Below are 19876 nucleotides of genomic sequence, written 5' to 3' on the forward strand. Positions count from 1 at the left end.
AATAAACACAGAAAAATACAAGATAATTTCAGCAGGAAGAGAGGTCTGGTAAGGGGAAAGAAATGGGGAGGGATAAGGAAGGGAATGCAATAGAAGGTGATACCTGAGCTGTGCTTTGGACAAAAGATAAGGATTCTATTAGTAGAGGTAGAAAGAGAGAGAACATGCCAGGCATGGGGAACAGCCTGGCTAAAGGCACTGAGTTGGGAGATGGACTGCCCCTGGGGAGACCAGATTGATTAGAATGGACTGTGCAAGATGGGGAATAATGAGACATTTCTAGAGCTGTATGACCCTGGGTAAATCACTTATTGGAGCCTTAGTTTCTTCATCAGTAAATGTTGATAATATTTATGCTATCTACCTTACAGGCTAGTTATTTACAAACTTTAAAATGTTATACAGGGGGCCTCTAGGTGGCACAGTGGATAAAGCACTGGCCTTGGATTCAGGAGGACCTGAGTTCAAATTCAGCCTCAGACACTTGACACTTAACTAGCTGTGTGACCCTGGGCAAGTCACTTAACCTCATTGCCCTGCCCCCACCTCAAAATGTTACAAAGGTGTGAGTTTATTACTTATAGTTTATTTGCCCGTGTGGCGTGAGTCCCTTGGAGCAGTTCCTACTATACTGAGCTCTTCTCCCTCCAGGTCCTGCCCAGTTAGAGAGAGTAGCTAATGACAAGTGGTTCACAAACTGGAAAGGCTGACAGCTTTGGGGTGTTTGGGGCCAACAAGCTGCGGTAGAAACATGCGTCACTCCCAGGCCTGAAAATAATCAAAGAGGAATGGGCGTGAAATGGAGGCGTTCTGCTGAGCCAGATGAGAAGCTGAAAAGGGATATGAGGAACCCCTCCAGCTGCCAGACACATGGGAGGCTCTTGTCAGGGTGGTAAGAGTGGGGTACCCTGGGTTGCAGGAGGAAGAGGAGGTTGGAGGGGAGAGTATCATTCCCAGATCTCAGCAGGATGAGGCAAAGCCAAGTGGGGCACCAGAGCAAAGACAGGCCAACGGGAGGGAGACTGAGAGAAAGACAGAGGCTGATGACAAGGGTGAATGAGGCTGAAGAAGGGCTTCTTGAATCAAGGCAATGGAAGTAGTGATGACATTGGGAGAAGACAGGATATCTCTACGCATCTAAGGAAATGTGAAGAGGCCCAAGGGGTTATCAAGGCAAGCTCTCCTGGCATTTATTAGCCTTTCTCTAACTTGATTGAAATACCTTCTCTCCTCCTCTCCACTCAACCAAATCATACCCCAAACCCTATTTATCCATCAAATCTAGATTTAAGCCACTCCCAAACATACCAGCCTATAGTTATTCCTCCTTCCTTTGAATAGGATCGCACCTATTATCTGTATCTCATACTCTCTCACCATCTCTGGGTCAAATGGTACTGTTCTCTGCTTTCTTCAGATAAGCCTGAACATGAATGCAAGGATCACATTTTCTACTTCTTCATGACCTCCCCTCTGCACCTAGAACAATTTTTTGGTTGCTTTTGTTTGTTTATTTTTGTGGGGCAATGAGGGTTAAGTCACTTGCCTAGGGTCACACAGTGTCAAGTGTCTGAGGCTGGATTTGAACTCAGGTCCTCCTGAATCCAGGGCTGGTGCTTTATCCACTGCGCCACCTAGCTGCCCCCAACAGTTTCATTTATACAGGACCTGTGGTAGAGCATTCCAAGCTCTTATTTGTCCCATCAGCCACATTCAGATACACTGTACATTGACCCTGACATAGTGATGTTATTTTGACACTCTGTAATTATGAAAGACAACAACCCCAAAGGCTTAGGGCAGTATTGAGCCTTAATAACTTCAAACTGTACCACGTCTTTTGAGACTCCTTGTATTGTGCTTATTAGTAAATATGAAGAATCACAGTATGTTAGATTTGGAAACCATCTCAGAGTTGATCTATTCCACTCCTCCCCTCCCCCAATTTACAGATGAATAAAGTGAGCCCCAAAGATCTGCTTACTTTCACACAAGAACTGAAGCCAGAAGCCAAGTCTCCTAACTCCCATGCCTTTGCACTTCCAATTAACCCCCAAGGCAATAAGAAAATTATTTCATTCAGAGACGTCCAAAATAGCCAAGTGGGAAATCAGGAGTTAGGCACTCAGGAAATTCTGCTAAGCCATGTTCCCATGCCATCTCCTACTCCCACATCGGAGGTTGTAGAGTTGGCACAGACTGAAGGTCGCCCAAGGTATAAAGGCACACATTTAGAAGGAAAGACAAAACACACTGGGGTTTCAGGCTGTTGTTTGCAAAATAGTTCAATGACAAGAATGGGACTGTTTTCATGGGAATCAGAGGCAACTAGTCCTGAGTCATTCTTTGGGGTTTGTGTGGGTGACATAAATTTCCTGAGAAATATCCATGTAACTTGCTATTATCTTTCATTGACAAAAGCTTTAATTCATTACCAACTATTGCTCTCTGTCTAGGAAGTGGTGGGACTGAATTTTCTCTCCTTTGACCACAGATGAAATTCAAAGTCACCATATAAATGGGTATAATTTGATTATGTCTTGTCTCTAAGTACGATGATTGGTTAATTGGTCATGTTGGTGGGAAAATATTCAAACTAGTTTATCATGATATAGTCCCAAGACTCTGTCCTCATCAGTGCTAAGAACTGTGTTAGAATTTACTGTTCAGATTGGCATTCTTCTATTGTGAAACTATAGGGATGAGTCAAAGACAAGTTAGGACTTCATAGGGACTGCAGATATAGAGACCTCTAGGAGAGTGGAAGGAGGCAAATGTCAGGTCACTGAAGGTGACTGAGAGGATGATAGAAGAGGTAGGACGTCTAAGGGAGGCCTATTTGATGAGCAAATAAAGAATTTTTAATCTCAAAGAAGTCTGCATGAGAGAAAGATATCAGATGAGCCCATAATCATCAGGAACAAGAGATTTGCCAACTTACTTGCTATATGATCTTAAGCAAGACCCTTTATCTCTTCAACCATCTTCCTCCTCATCTGTGATGATTTTTGTACTATATTCTTCACAACCTTATTGTGAGAAATGCATCTGTAAACCTCAAAGCACTAGAGAAATATGAGCTGGTTTTTTTTAGGAGAATGTCCTCATGTGTACTAAGACCTATGATAAATGTATTAGATACAAAACAATAGCTAGTATTTACACAGCACTTCAAGGTTTGCAAAGTGCTTTTCATTTTATCTTCACCACAACCCTGGGATGTGGGCACTTTTATTACCCTCATTTTACAGATGAGGAAACTGAGGCTAAATGACTTTCTTAAGGTCACATAGTTAGAAAGGCTGGATTTAAACTCAGGTCTTCCTGAGTCCAGGTTCAGCACTCTATCTACTGCATCACCTAGCTGCCCATGTAGGGATGTTAGTCTCTTCTGGGAAAACAATGAAACCAGTGAAAGGAAATGTAGTGATGGTGTTGGAGGTACTCTTCATGGGTACAATGTCCCAGAGATGAGATGTATCCTAAGCATTCCATCCATTACCTTAAGAGTAATGCCACAGATAGGTTATGGGAGATGGGTAGCATGTAGGCTTGTGCCCTGTCTTAGATGGGCCTTTTTCATTGGGAAGCCGCATAGGCCAGGGGTAAGAGCACTGATTTGGAGTCAGAGGACATGAGTTTAAATCCCAGTTCTAATGTTTGGGATTAGACTAGATGAGCTCTGAGGTCCCTTCTAACTCAAGACCAAAGATCTTGCATAAAATCCAACAACAACAGCAACAACAACAACAAAACCTTACTAACTGTGTAGCCTTGGGTAAGTCACTGAATTACTCTGGGCCCAAGTTTCCTCATTTGTAAAATGAAGAAGTTGGACTTTACCTGGATTAAACTGTGTGTATACATACATATACGTACATATATGTACATACACACAGGTATATACACAGATCCATCTTTGTAACCTACTATGTATCTATATAATATTGTATATTTATCTATGTAGATATATGCATTATAAGCATAAATATACATATATATATATTGTGTAAATATAAATATATATATATACACACACAAACATACATAAACACATATATGTGACCATTAAATTCCTCTTCAGCTCTAAATCAACATAATTCTACCCATCCCAGTGCTTGGTCAAGGCAGAAGTGGGCCATCTGACTCCAGGATGGAATTTAAGAGAAGAGGTTCAATCGGAAAGCAGGGGAAGGCTAAGAAAGATTAAGGCCTCTATTTTCCTGTACATTACCAGCAGGAAAGATCAGGGTTAAATTCTAAGACTTCTGGAAATTTGTCATTTTATACTTTGTTCATTACGGTAACCCTCCTTTTAGTCACTAGTAATAAAAACCCCTTTAAAAACAAGCAAACAAAGAAGAGTCACTTATCGACTTCAGGGAGCAAGACAGAGAAGAAGAGGAGGAAATCCTGGGGCTCCTCTTGAGGTGAAAGTTAAATGATGAGGAAACCGGGTTGGGGGAGAAGGGTAATAATAAACAATGGGAGGGAGTCAAGAAACCTGACTCTAAGACCTGCCTTTAAGGAGGAAAGGGAAGGGAAGGGTTATTAATAAGCATTTGCCTAACTCCCACTACATGCCAGTCACTCTGCTAAGGGCTTTTTACAAATATTAGCTCATTTGAGTCTCACAACAAGTGAGGTAGATGCCATTATTATTATTCCCATTTTATAGTTATAAATTTTACATTTATGTAATGAGACAAATAGAGGTTAGGTGAGGTGTCCGGGGTCACACAGCTAGTAAGTGTCTGAGGTAAAACTTGAACTCAGGATTTCCTGACTCCAGGCCCAGAGCTCTATCCACTGTACTCTTTGGGAAGAAAAGTGGGGCTCTCAGATGTACAGTAGGTCTATGGCATCACAGATATTTATTTAATGAACAAATCATTTCATTCTGTCAGTCATTAACAAGCATTTCTTAATCTACTAAATAATTTATGTTTCAAGCATTATGAGTTGAGGATGCAAAAACAGAAACAAAACTTTGTTCTCAAGGAACAAATCAAACAATTGAGGAAAACATGCATACTTAAAAAGAAACTACATAGTTGTTTCTATTTTGTTCTTGTTGAGTTGTTTCAGTCATATCCAATTCTTCATGACTTATTTGGGGTTTTCTTGGCAGAGATACTGGAGTGGTTTGCCATTTCCTTCTCCAGCTTATATGACAGATGAGGAAATTGAGGCAGTCAGGGTTAAGTGACTTGTACAAGGTCACACAAGTTTGAGATCAGATTTGAACTCAGGGAGATGAGTCTTCCTAACACCAGGCCTGGGGCTCTATCCACTGTACCACCTAGCTGCCCCTACACAGATCATACTAGTGACAACAAGGGCAGTAGCAATAATGAACAAAGTCAAAATAACAAATTTACAGCAATTTTAGAATTTAACCCTGGTCTTTCATGCCAATAACACAGAGGAAAATAGAGACCTTAATATTTCTTACCTTAATCTACCTTCTGATTGAACCTTTTCTCTTAGATACTATTCCTGGAGTCAGATAGCCCAACTTTGCCTGGATGAAACTCTCTTTCTCTGTATATGTGTGTATATATAAATATAAATATATAAATATATATATATATATATATAAAATGTATCTACATACATATAATATATGTATATGTGTATATATACACACAAATAAATTTATCTCACTATATACCTATATTATATGTATATAATATATAATATACCTATTATAAATGTCTATGTCTAGATATACATTATATAGTTATATAACTACTATATAACTATAAATATACATGTAATATATATAGATATACCTATTAGATATCTATGTATAGATACTACATATTTCTACTATATATATGTTTAGATAATATATACTATATAACATATACATGTGTGTATATACATATATGTGTATGTGTGTGTATATATGTGTATATATATATATATATATACACCTCCAATATGTGTATACATAGCTATGTTTTATATCTATATAAGATGTATTTTCTATATATTTACATCAATACACTTTATTTTGGGGGGCAATCGGAATAGGCATCTTGAGTATAAGATAGCACTTTAGATGAGTCATGAACGAAATCAGGGATCTCCATGAGGTTAGGGTTAAAAGGGACAAAATTCTAGGCATGGGGTGGAAAGGTGCAGGTAGAGACAGGAGGCAAAAAGCAAGCCAGCCAATTTTCCTGGGATCTGAGCATATGTTTAATTTTAATCCCCGATCAAAATATTGTTAGAAAGCCAGAAAGAACAGCAATTTCCCTGCTTCACATTGACCAATAGTATTCCATCAAGACAATGTGGTTATTTAGAAGCCCTTTACAAGTCAACCCTTTTTCTTGGCACTGCCATGATTGCTGGTATCCCCTTCACCCAAACAGGCATGCGCGCGCGCGCGCACACACACACACACACACACACACACACACACACACACACACGAATACTTTTACATGAAAGTGAATTTGCTTTGGACTGGCTAGAGGGCTAGCCTTGTTTTAACATAGGGTGCATCTATCTAGTCTGCTTTTGTCTTTTTTAGGGTTTGAAGGGCAGTGCTTTTCCTCTCAGGATTTGTTAGTCTGTTTTTGAAGCTGACTTTTCAAAGAACACAAGCCAACTGGATTAGCGACAGCTGGGTTTGAGCCTACAAAAGGAGTCAGTATGCTGCAGAAACCATCTATTTTGAGCATTAAACTTTGACCTTGATCTCTCCCTGAAAAAATGTTTCGCCCAGATTTGAGCCCCCATTTACCTGATGAAAAGACCCCATTCCTTCCTCCTTTTGTAGTACGAATGGATATGTTCTTGACATTTGTCCCTTTAAGGTGGGGTTGTTGGAAAAGCACTGTTTGTAGAATCAGGATACCTGCATTTGAGGCCCAGCTCTGCCATATGATAGTTGTATGGCCCTGGGCAAGTTGTGTAGTCTCTTTGACCTACTGTGTCCTTATATGTAAGGGTCTCCTCCAGCTGAATCTGTGTGATCTCATATGACCCATTAATGTGGCCTGTGATGAGGGTGAGCAGTAATATTAGGATAACCTTTAGAAAAAAGGGTACTTTTTTTCAACTGAACATCCACTTGGTGGGTGATTCTGCATTAGCCCCAAGAGCTAAACAAATATTTGGCTGAAGTCCATGCAGTGGGTGGAGTTCTGTGCCTGAGGTCAGGAAGACCTGAGTTGAAATCTGGCCTCAGACACTTGCCAGTTGTGTGACCTTGTGCAAGTCCCTTAATCCTGTTTGCCTCAGTTTCCTCATCTGTAAAATTAACTGGAGAAGGAAATGGAAAACCACTCCAGTATCTTTATGAAGAAAATCCAAATGCAGTCATAAAGAGTAGGACATGACTGAAAAAAACAACTGAAAAAAGCCCCTCTCTAAATGTATGCAGAAAATAACACCAATCTCATTTTATTTCAATATTCCCATCTCTGATCTCCTCAAATGTCGACACTTCCCCCTTGGCACAGATTGCAGCTCATCTACAACTTCTTCCTCACTATAGTTTCTATCTATCTTATTCTACAGCCTCTCTACAGAGGAGCTGTCAAACACTTTCTTTTGGTTCTTTTCCTATTTCTTGGATACAAGGGCAGAAACTCAGGCTGTTCAGTGATATATGATCCTTCACTCCTGCTCCCAAACTGGCCCATCTCATTATACGAGTTCTTGATAATGAGAGAACATACAAGTCTTTGATGCTGTCTTTTTATATCACTTCTCAAGTGTACCTTCTCATTATGAATATGTTGTAGCCAATTTATAACTACCTTGTGTCTCTGCATTGCCCTTCAGCTATCAACTCTTATAAAATGAGAGAGATGTTTAATTATTTACTCAACAGTGAGACCTAGTTATGAAACCAGGTGTCTTGACATCTATATTTGGGACCTAATGACTTCCATCAGGCTCTTATTTTTTATGATTACCTGGAAATGTTTCATATACAGGAGTTTGTGTGCATATATATGTTTATCCATATTTGGGGTCCAGAACTGTGAATTCATTAATGTGGGGGAACTCCAAGTGTTAAATCTCCTTCCATCAATATGGATTAGTAACCCATCTGTAACATATAGGCATAGATCATTGTCTGAAACACTAAGAGATTAAGTGACATGTTCATTATCACACTATAAATATGGGTCAGAAGGAGGACTTCAATCCAGGCCATCCCATGACTTTAAGGCTAGCTCTCTATTCATTATCTCAGGCTGCCTCTCATGTTTATCTACATAACATGAATATAATAACCACTCAAGAAGCCTCTGATCAGGCTCATAATTAACCAATATAGTAATAAATAATACATGAACTATAAACACTCTAACATGTTGACAGATAACCACGCTACACATATTCCTTAAAGAATTGAGCAACAGAAGAAAGAGAATAGCCCAACAGCAGAAAAATGAATTAATCAGACCCATAATCAACTTTGATGATGAAGTAAGAGTTCTAATCAAAACACGATGGCACCAATGCTACAACAGGTTGTGTTCTTGAAGCTTTCTTCCCAGTGGACTCCTCAATTTTATTTTATTTTATTTTTTTTAGTGAGGCAATTGGGGTTAAGTGGCTTACCAAGGGTCACACAGCTAGTAAGTGTCAAGTGTCTGAGGCCAGATTTGAACTCAGGTACTCCTGACTCCAGGGCTGGTGCTCCATCCACTGCACCACCTAGCTGCCCCCTCAATTTTATTTTAAACATCTGAAACACCCACAGAGGATTTCAGTCACCTCTAATTGCTTTCTTAAGAAATGAGCCTAATTTAAACATTAACCAGCTCCTAAAAATGGAAAATACTAAAGATATTCTTTTTGCTATTGCTTCTTTTTTATTTAAAGAAAGGGTTAATGATTCTCTTCAAACAGGCTTTGGCAGTTTATCTTATCTTGTGGTCTTTTTGACAGAAGTTTCTGGGCTAATTCAGAACCTGTCTCCAAAACAATTCTTTGCACATCATTATAATTTATGCTATAGGTGAAGGGAGCCAGTGTTATAAATATTCATTCTTGGGGAAAGGCCCAGGTGTATACCACAGAAAGAAGCCAGTTGGGATCTCCCAGATCTCTTCCAGAGAAAAGGGAATAGATCATAGTCTATTCTACCTCCGGGATTAAAACACACTTAATCCAGTTAACAGAGAGACTCAATTTTCTTTCAGCTGTTTGGTGGTGGTTTCGGTGACTATGAGATAAATTGAAGACATCTGAATTTCTGCTGGAGAGGGGCATGTTAGAGGACTACAGAGTAAGAAATTAGAGACTGTATTTAAAGTTCTCTGCAAGCCTTAAAGTGCTAGATAGATGTCAGTTATTATTAATTACTGTTATTATTATTCCTTCCTTCCTTTCCCTGCATCCAGTACATTAATCTGGACCGAAACTCAATATGAGTCAGCAATATGCTGGCAGCCAAAAACCAGAATTGGGGCTACAGTGAGAGGCATAACTTCCAGGAATACAGAGGTGTCTATCCCAGCGTCCTTAATATCATCAGACATCAGTTGGGGTATTGTTCTGGGCACCACAGCTTGAGAAAGACATTAATGTGTTGGGGAATGTTGGGAGCAGGGTAGCCTGTATGGCAAAGGACTTTGAATATGTAACATCTGAAGTCCATTGAAGTACCTGGGGATAACTATCCCGGAAAAGAGAAAAGTCCAAGGGTAGGGGACAAAATATTGGTCTTTAATTAGGTGAAAGGCTGCCATGTGGAAGAATGATCAGATTTGTTCGATTTGGCCCCACAGAGTAGATCCAGGAGCCACAGACTGAAGTTACAAAGACACAAGTTAGGGTTGATGTCAAGACAAGCTTACTAACAATTAGAGCTCTCCCAAAGTGGAATGGCCTTTCCTTTTGGTGATGCCTTCCCCCCCCTTGGAGGTCTTGAAGTAGCAACTGAATGACTACCTGTTGAGTATGTTTGAGTAGGGATTCCCTTTAGTTGGACTAGGGGGCTGTTGAGGTCCTAGCCACCTCTCAAATTCTGTGATTCTGCATTCTTTGCTTTGGGGAGCTTCTTCCTACTCATTGGATAAAGAATTATGGTAATATGTCAACAGCATGGAGGGTGATGCAAATCCCACTTGTCATTTAGGACATGAATATGCCATGATGAATATACATTTCTGAGGCCCCTCTATTTCAAATATGCATCACAGCTGCATCTGGTATCTGTGTATCTGGTATCTAGTATCTGTGGCTGCCCAAGGGAATTCATGCATTTCCTACACACCCAGGGTTGAAATGGCCCATGTTTCTTTGTGATGGCCAGAAGATGACTGTCCCAGTGCTACCCAACTCAAACACTATGTGGTCTTAGTGCATGTTTTCCTGCGCCTTCCCCTCTACTTCTATAGACTAGGATAGATAATTACCTACTTGACAGACATGACATTGCTCCATTCAACTTTGGTCTTGGTATTACTCCTCAATGCACACCGTCTGCCCCAATCAAACCATTCTGCCCTCCTCCTCCTCCTTCTTTCTCTTCCTCAATTTCCTAGTAATTAAACATTAATCCTCCCTGCTATATAATGCCTACTCCTCTTGACATCACAATGGTCTTGGTTCCTTCTTTAATAAATGGGGGGGGGGAATCATCCCACAAGTGTCACACTGGTTTCCAGCTTTCCTCTTTGCTTAGTCACATCCTGTCTTTCAAAGTGCAGTTTAAGCTTTACTTTCTCCACTGAAGTCATCCTAGGTTACTCCTATCCCAATTAAGTCCCACTAATTATTCAGTTTGAATCTAGGAGAGGGAGCTGCCTGTAAGAAAATTCAGGATTCAGCACCTGCTCCCCTGAGAACAGGCCCAAAGAAGTCCCAACTTTCACAGGAAGATGAGTAACTAGAAGACAAAAGGTGGTTTGTCCTGGTATTTCCTGCTGCTACAGTGGAATGATCTATTACGACTTTACCCAGACATGCCCAGGTGACTTCTATAGGGACAAAATGGAAAAAAAAACCCAACAACACGTGATTTCTCTCATGACTGGAACATAAGGTCGTAGATGGGGTTGCATACATAGAGAAGTGATGGCAAGTAAGGTTCAGATAAGATTGGTGGTTTTGATAATTAGGGAAGCAGAGCAATGGAGTAAGGACTTAAATGCTGCCAATAGCCCAAAGGAGAACACCAACCACTAAGTTTAATTAAACAAACACTTGATAAGTAAGTACAAGGTGCAAGGCACTATGCTAAGTATTGGAAGGAAAGGAGAAAAGAAGGTAACATGCACTTATTAAGAATCTACTATAGGGGCAGCTAGGTGGCGCAGTGAATAGAGCACCGGCCCTGGAGTCAGGAGTACCTGAGTTCAAATCCGGCCTCAGACACTTAATATTTACTAGCTGTGTGACCCTGGGCAAGTCACTTAACCCCAATTGCCTCACTAAAAAAAAAAAAAAAGAATCTACTATATTCCAGGCACTGTGCCCAGCACTATCAATCTTACATCATTTGATCCTCCCTACAACCCTGAGAAGTAGGGGCTATTATTATTTTACAATTGAGGAAACTGAGGCAGACAGAGGAAGTTCTGGCAATAAAGACCAAAAATCCCCAACAATTCACCTCCAGATATAACACTTATACACATAAGTAAATTCAAGATAATGAGGAGGCCAGAAACCCCTCAGGGAATAAGGGAAAGTGGCACCAGTGCTGAACCTTAAGAGAAGATACAGATTTTAAAAGCTAGAGATGAAGAAGCTGTGTATTCTAAGCATGGGGGAGAACATGGCACAAGGTTTGCCCCCCACCCCGCCCCAGAATAAATTCTGATTATCTCATAAATTGTATGTCCCTGAAGAAGACTTCTCCCACTCTGAGACTATCTGTAGGCAGCAGACAAAAGCAGGGAGATCCCAAACATTTGGACTGACTAACTCAATGAATGAATAGTTCTTATTAAGTTCTTACCAAGTACCAATCACAGTGCCAAGTATTTAGGACATAAGGAGCTACTCCCTGGCCCCAAGAAATTTAGATTCTAAAAGGTTTTTCTTATAGAGTAGAGTAGAGAAGGAAAAGATGCAAGCTGGATAGGTGAAGCCTCTCTGGGATGAAGAACCTGGCTTTGGGGACTCTACCTAGGTGGCTTTTCCTGTGTGGTTGTATTCTCTTATGCTCTGTATGAAAGAACATTTTGTGTATCCCTGGGAAAATTTTGTGCATTGGGGCATGATGAGATCTTAAGCACAAAATGCAAAATGAAGCTAGCAACAATGACTTTGTGTTAGAAGATCAGTAGGAACTAAGTCTTTGAGGACATCTTCTTAGTCCTTCCCTGCTTTCTGGGGCATACCCAGCACTTTGGCACTGAACTGCTATAGGAGCCTGACAATTGAAGGATTTGGGGTGCCAAGGAGCACCCAACAAAGACTAGCATCTCAGATCTATTTATTTATTTTTATTTATTTAATTGTTTTTGCAGGCAATGGGGGTTAAGTGACTTGCCCAGGTAGTGTCAAGTGTCTGAGGCTGGATTTGAACTCAGGTACTCCTAAATCCAGGGCCGGTGCTTTAACCACTGCACCATCTAGCTGCCCCTAGCATCTCAGATCTAATTCAGAAATCATGTTTCCCCTTAGGATTTTTTTTTTCAGTCCAGAGTTTACATATATTGATTACAGGGAAACGAGGAAAAAACCCACCAACTTCCTTGGTAAGAATAATCTCAAAGCCTCTCCCCCCCTTTTCTCCTCTTTTCCCCTAATCTTTCTATAGTTCTTGAAAACTCAATTCAAATCCCCCTTTCTGCAGGAAGCCTTTTCTCATTCTTTCCTGCTGCTAGAATCTCCCTTTCTACGGTTTTTATCCATCTACTTCATATCTATCCTGCATGTATCTCATGATTTATATAATGTTTCCCTTATTAGAATATAAGCTTCTTAAGGACAGATATTGTTTCTTGCCTTTTTTGTATCCTAAATGCTTAGCACAGTGCCTGATACATAGTAAGAAATAAATGCTAGTTGGACCCAGTGACTGACATTCTCTTGAATACAGAAGAAAGTCCCAAATCACTATTCTGGCTGACCCTGCTGTCTTCCCACTCATGCCACCCAATTCCCAAGGACAAATAAAGCAAAGCGCTGCAACTATACATGAGTTTATCCAAATTCATAAGATGAGCAAACCATTTCCCATTTCAAAGATCATGCCAATGGATCTTCTGCTTCAAATATGAAAAGAAGGTCGAGAAAGAAAATGGCACCACAACAATTCACAACTCTGGAGAAAATCATAATCTCCTTCCATGCTATTACTTATGTTTTCAGATTCAAATAGCTGTTAGCATGTGTGGCATACTAAACAACACGGTGCTTATCACTTTCAAGGCTAATCTGGTTTCAGAACAATAATGTGCCTTCTGAAGTATATGTTTCCAATGGTCTGCTTACAACCAACACACAGGGAAAGATCATCCACCAAAAAGGCTACGGAGGTATTGAGGTCTTCGCTGTCATCCTAGAATGGGGGGGGGGAGGGGCAGGTACAGTGTAATGAACTCATAGGCTGTTGCTATCCTGTTTTGAATTCCAACCTACCTCTTAGTATCTAAGACACAGACACAGTTAGTATTACAAAGATGACAGATAGATTGTGGAGGTGGTCCAAAGCAGATAGGGAAATGCACAGGGGATTACTTCCAGATACTTCCATCCATTCTAGGTTGATGGCAAGCAATGTAAGAAAGCTGACAAAGTACCAGTAACAAGGTGAGTGTACCTTTGTAAACTGGGTTATATATGGTCCCTCATGGAGGACAAAGAAACTGGTGGGAGAGACAGCCCAAAACTACAAGTGGCATATGTCTCCCAAGCTTTCTGTGTTTTAAGGATTCTATAAACCAAGTCAGTGAGTCAACAATCATTTATTAAGCAAAGCACTGTGCTAAGCTCTGTGGATACCAAGACAAGAAAAAAACAACAGTCATTGCTCTCAAGAATCTAATAGTCAAAAGAAGGAGACAATGTGCAAACAATTTCTATGCAAATAAGATATAGACAGGAGAAACTGGAGATAATCTACAGAAGGAAGATACTAATATGAAGGAGGATCAAGGGAGGCTTCTTGTAGGAAGTGGGAAGTGTATTTTGAAGGAAGTCAGGAAGGCCAGGAGAGAGTGATGAGGAAGGAGAGGATTTCAGGAATGGGAGAAAGCCAGTGAAGCACCTAAAGCCAAGAGGTAGAGTGAGGAACAGCACAAAAGCTGTTGTCACCCAATTGCAGTCTGAAGAGTGTAGATGTGAGTCCCATGAGAAAATGGGTTGCGGGGCAGCTAGATGGCGCAGTGGATAGAGCACTGGCCCTGGAGTCAGGAGTACCTGAGTTCAAATCCGGCCTCAGACACTTAACACTTACTAGCTGTGTGACCCTGGGCAAGTCACTTAACCCCAATTGCCTCACTTAAAAAAAAAAACAAAAAAAAAGAAAATGGGTTGCTAAGTAAAGAACTATATCCAAGATTCTGGTCAGTGAGGTGGCATGGTGGATAGAACACTGGACCTGGAGTCAGGAAGACCGAAATTCAAATCTTTTTTTCAATCATATGCAAGCTCTATCACCCTGAGTGAGTCACGTAACTACTCTATGACTCAGTTTCCTCATCTGTAAAAATGGAAATAACAATAGTATTTACCTAACAGGGTTGTTATGAGGACCAGAAGAGATAGCTAAAAGTTCTTTGCAAACCTTAAAGTGTTCTATAAATGTTAGCTATTATTATCATCACTCAGTATAGAGCTGCAAACCTGGTTTCTAGATGATCTCACTGCCCTATCCCTGCTAAAGGCACACTTCCCCCTACCTTCCTCCATGTACTTTCATTTAACTTCAAAATGGACACAGTCTTATGGAGCCTATAATTTCATATGCTTTCATTCAAGTGGTGCAAAGGGATAGGGTAACAATTGCAGGAATTATAGATGGTAACTGGAAGAAAAGTAGCCCAGCAAGAATGGCCTGTGCTCCATGGACAGCCTCCCACAGCAGTGGCTCTGCTGCTATCTGAGCCCAGGATTGTATTAACAACCATCTCCTATAGGCCATGTTTTTAAAAATGTTTCCCTTTCCCTGGCCAGTGTGAGTTGGCCTTTAAGACTCATCTCCACACCTTTTCAACATATTAGCCATCAGTGGCCATCAAGGAAAAAACTGAAGTTGATGGGGTGGGGTTCTTGATGGAGGGAGGGAAGTCTATTGCTCAGCTACTATCAGGATCTTAAGGCCAAGCTATTGGCAGGATTGTCATAGGAAGCAAGACGTCTCAACATTGATGTTAAGGTCTTCAGAAGGGAGCTCACATACATGAACACATTTCAGCACCTAGAGGCATTTCTGCACAGGCAAGAGGGGTTGTTGACTGAAATCTTCGAGGAGGGCTTAAGTGAGGAGCTTAAAAACTGGCTGGCAGAGTACCCACTTTCAGATAACCTACTAAGGTTAAAGAAACAGAGGAAGGGAGAATACAGGCAGGAGTAGAGAATAGTGTAGCAGAGGAACCCAGAGACCATTCAGCAAAAGATCAGCTGGGAGAATTCAGTATTCCCAGGGTTGCTATGTCACAGGCTCTGGGGCATAACAGTTACATTCATCTGTTCTGCCCGACCCAAAAGGTCTCTGCTGTCAGACCACCAGAAAGCAGAGCCAATACCCCACCCTGCCGCTGTAAAAGCAAGGCAGCAGGCCAACAGAACCAATTGGCAGCCATAATTTATTTTTCCTTTGGTGGGGGGGGGGGGGCTAGCCGTCACAGATCTAAGTGGGAGATATGATCTCTTTCTCTTATATCAGACAGTTTTCTATGTCCTGACACCTAGGAGGGAGGTTCCAGACTTCAGGCATGATACCACCAAGAAAGCCACCCCATACTATCAACCCATCAGTGTGAAGAGGGAGGTGCCAGCCAGCTAAGCCAGATTGTCTGTTCTCCTCAGATGGTGTGCCATGGACCCTCACTGCTGCCTGCCCGCATGTCCTAGGTCCAGCATCACACCCACCATCCTGTCAGCTCTGAACATTCTCCCTCAGAAACCAGGCTTCAACAAGCAGAAGGAATGCTTTTCCACTCTCCTATGATGCTTTGCCTGAATCTCACATCAATGCCCAGAGCAATCCCATCGAGGTGCAAATAGATATGTCTCAAATGATTCTGCAACTAGAGATTACACACCAGTGCCAGAGCTGATAAATAGATATTAACCCAAGTCATCTTAAACAAACTGATAATGCACTACTGCAGTGGCTAGCTTAATATTGGATCTTTATTACTCGATGATAGAAAAGCACACATATTTTCCTAGAAAATGCATATTGGCATGCCTTCCTTAGGGTCAGGAGAAAAAGATCCCCTTAACATGCCCTCCATTAACACAAGCACCCAATATGCCAGAGCACCTCCATCACATACCTACCTAGTAACCTATCCCTCAGTCAGACAAATCTCTTTACCCCAAGGACTCCTCTGGCCACACCCACCACCACCATGTCCCTTACAATCTTCAAACCTCATACCCCCATGGTAAAGATTTCCCTCCCACATGTTACTGTAATTCTTTCTCCATTTCATTCCCTGCTCCCCGGCACCCCAATATCCCGAACATCCCCCGCCCCCATGACCAGCCTTCTCTCTCACCTGGGTGTCAAATCCATTTTCCACAGAGCTGCTCTTCCTCAGGGGGAGCCCATCCCCCGCAGGCTCATGCAGCCCCTGAGATTTCAGGGGTATCTGGCTCGAATAAATGGGCTTGGTCACCTCCACCTTGCTCCCAAACTTGAGGTAGCAAGGTTGGGGGCCGGCCCTGGCCACGGGCACATGGAGGATCGGTGCGGCACTGTGCACAGGTTTCGGCAGTCCCGATTTCATTTTGGAGGCGACCAGGATGGCTGGCATCTTCTTCTGCTTTCCTAACACGTTTCTGTCAGCTGCAGCAGCAGCAGTAGCAGCAGCAGCAGTAGCCGGGCAAAGGGAAAGACGAGAAGGCAGAAAGGCAGCCCTTACTTCGCCCACGAAGCTCCAACCACTTTATTAAAATAATAACCGATAATAATAATGATCAGCCAGGAGCAGGCACACCTTCAGCAATCCCAGACCTCTTCTATTAGCTTGCCAACCTTGATCTTGCTGGCCCCGGGGTACTCTGGGTCTGATATTGCTGTCGTCTTCTCCCCTTCTTCTATGTACTGAAGCTGTTTTAACTGCTCTTCCCTTCCACTGGCTGCTTCCTATAATTTTCCTTCTTGGAAACCCAGACTTTTACTTCCATTATCTTGTCACTGCATCTCCAAAGTGAGAGTCCTTCGGAATAAAGATCCGCAGGAAAAGGAGGGAGGAAGGGAGAGAGGGAGGAAGGGAGAGAGGGAGAGAGAGAGAGAGGGAGAGAGAGAGAGGGAGAGAGAGAGAGAGAGAGGGAGAGAGAGAGAGAGAGAGAGAGAGAGAGAGAGAGAGAGAGAGAGAGAGAGAGATGCCAGCGAGAACTAGCAAGCACGATTTCCAGCTTAAGATGTTTTTCTTCAGTCTTGTAGCTCCCAGCACACGAGTGACTGATACCCTTGGACACGAGCCTCAGAGAACCAAGCTTCTTAGTCTTAATATCTTTCTATCTGCCGGGGCTGATGAGGTCGGGAAGGAAAGCGAGAGAAATCACACGAGGCGGAATGGTCTGTGCATGACAGGAGCTCACAAATGCCACCACCTCCCTTCCCCCTCAAAAATCAAAATCCTGGCGGGGGGGGGGGGGGAACAAATTTCCCAGCACTTCGCAGGCCTGGGCGTATATATAGACGCTCCCTATGGAGTTAAAGGACAGAAATGAGAGCAGGAGGAGCAGTCGGAGGTAATCCTGCCGGCAAGAGCGAGTGAAAGCAGCACCCACTTGTTTCCCTGCATGGGCAGCGGAGCAGGTCCGAGGCCAGAGCTGCCTAGAGAGCGGGCGGTAGCGGCGGTAGCAGCAACAGCACCAGCAGCAGCAGCAGCCGCAGCCCGAGCCTGAGCCTCAGCAGCCGCAGCCGCAGCAGCGCTACCAAAGAAGGCTGCGGGGATCAGCCTGAGCGCGAGAAGCTTGCAAACTGACAGCCTCTCGTCAGGGCCCCCGCTGATTGGTCGGCCGCGCTCCAATCAGAAGGCCAAGAGGTGTCTGCAAAAGGGGCGGGGTCTCAGCCCCAGCCAGGCTTGGGGATGCGGGGGGCTCTCCAGTGCAAAGCTGGGCTGGAAGTACACAGCTTCTTCTTCTGCTGCTGTTGCTGCTGTTGCTGCTGCTGCTGCTGTTGCTGCAGAGCTCGCTTCCCCTCTAAGGAGTGTGAGGGAGCACTGCCCTGGAAGAACCCCAGGGCGGGGTCCCTGCAGCGCCCCTGAAATCCAGCGGAAAGCCTCCTACTGCCTCTTCAAACACGTACCCCGGCAGCAGCCGAACCGCCAAGAGGATGTTTATTATTTCCCGCCTCCACCCCAACCCCCCCTTGCACCGGTCACTTTCATAGTTTGAATTTGCCCGGAATAAGATCTCTGGCATCGCTCAGCTACTATCTGGCTTAAGGATCTGCTGCATTGAGCCTCACTTCCCCCTCATCCCCACCCCCTTTCCCACCTTTCTTTTCTTTTCTTTTTTTAATTTTAAGGAAATAACCGTTTCTTCTCTACCCATTCAAAAAGTCGCTGGGGTAACTCCTTTGGACAGAGGGTGCCTCCCTAAATCTACTCCTCCCCGGCTTTCAAAGGCTACACATTTCACTGCAACTATTTCAAGTATTTACGGGCAAATACAATACCCAGGAAAAGCTGCCGCCCTAAACTGACTCCTTCTTACAACCTACCACAGACTCTTTAATTAGAGTGGGCCAGAGTATTCATGACATTGGCCGGCTCCAGGGAAACAATACTTGGTTTGACTGGGGGAACCTGTCTCTGCCCTTTGCCTCAAACGCATCGGCTGGCCCCAGGTTTCCTTGCGGCATTAATGGGGGGGGGGTGGAGTTGGAAGAGATCATAAATGAGAGCTGGAAGGATTTTAGTATGCTACATTTGGAGCTGATAGAGATCCTAGAAGCCCTGTAACTCAGGGGTATTCAAAAATTTTGGATCTATCCATAAAATAATTGCTTACACCCCCGTGTATGTGTAGTTATTTATAAATTATATGCATGTACTCTATGCCAGCAATGGTGTACATTGTACTACGTAACTAAAAAAAATAGACATTTTAAAAGGATGAGATACAGATGAAATCATTGATCCTAGAGTCAACAGGGAGCTACTGGAATTGATTGAGTAGGGATGTGGCTCGGTTTTGTAGGCTGTGTGGAGGATGGATTTGTGGGGGGAGAAACTTGTGTCAGAGATACTAATTAAGAGTCCATTTCAATAGTCCAAAAGAGAGGTGATAAGGTCTTGAACTAGGGTGGTAGCTCTATGGATAAAGAGAAAGGGACAAATGTGAAAGATATTATCGAGGTAGAAATGGGGATTTGGCAATGAATTGGCTATGAGGGGATGAGCAAAACTGAGAAGTCTAGGCCAAGTTGGAGAAATTGAGTTATAGGAAGAAGAGTGTTGTCCTTTATAGAGGCAGATACGTTTAGAAGAGGGAATGGGTCAAGAGGAAATCACTGAGTTCTGTTTTAGACTTGTTGAATTTAAAATGTCTACGGGTCATACAACTCAACATGCCCAATTGCTAGTTTAAGATGTGGGATTTGAACTCAAGAGAGAAAGCAGGCCTGGGTCTGGGAAATCATCTGCATAGAGATGATAATTAAAGCCATGGGATCAGATGAAGTTACCAGGTAAAAAGCGTGTACAGGGAGAAGACAAAAGGGTCCAGAACAGAACCTTGGAACACACTCGCATTTAGG

At 42.6% G+C, this 19876-nt stretch overlaps 1 protein-coding gene across 7 annotated transcripts in view; it reads right to left on the reverse strand.

Moving 5' to 3' along the window:
* The window catches only part of NAV2 (neuron navigator 2), a 452110-nt gene extending 434059 nt beyond the window's left edge, over positions 1–18051 (reverse strand). For all 7 annotated transcript variants that reach the window (XM_043970118.1, XM_043970119.1, XM_043970117.1 and 4 more), the window contains exon 1: positions 16662–18051. In XM_043970118.1, the coding sequence (XP_043826053.1) occupies positions 16662–16919 (258 nt within the window). In that variant the 5' untranslated portion in view covers positions 16920–18051. The remainder of the gene's footprint in view (positions 1–16661) is intronic.
* Positions 18052–19876: the final 1825 nt, after the last annotated feature.

Source organism: Dromiciops gliroides, chromosome 6, assembly GCF_019393635.1.
Source record: "Dromiciops gliroides isolate mDroGli1 chromosome 6, mDroGli1.pri, whole genome shotgun sequence".
NCBI classification, from domain to species: Eukaryota; Metazoa; Chordata; class Mammalia; order Microbiotheria; family Microbiotheriidae; genus Dromiciops; species Dromiciops gliroides.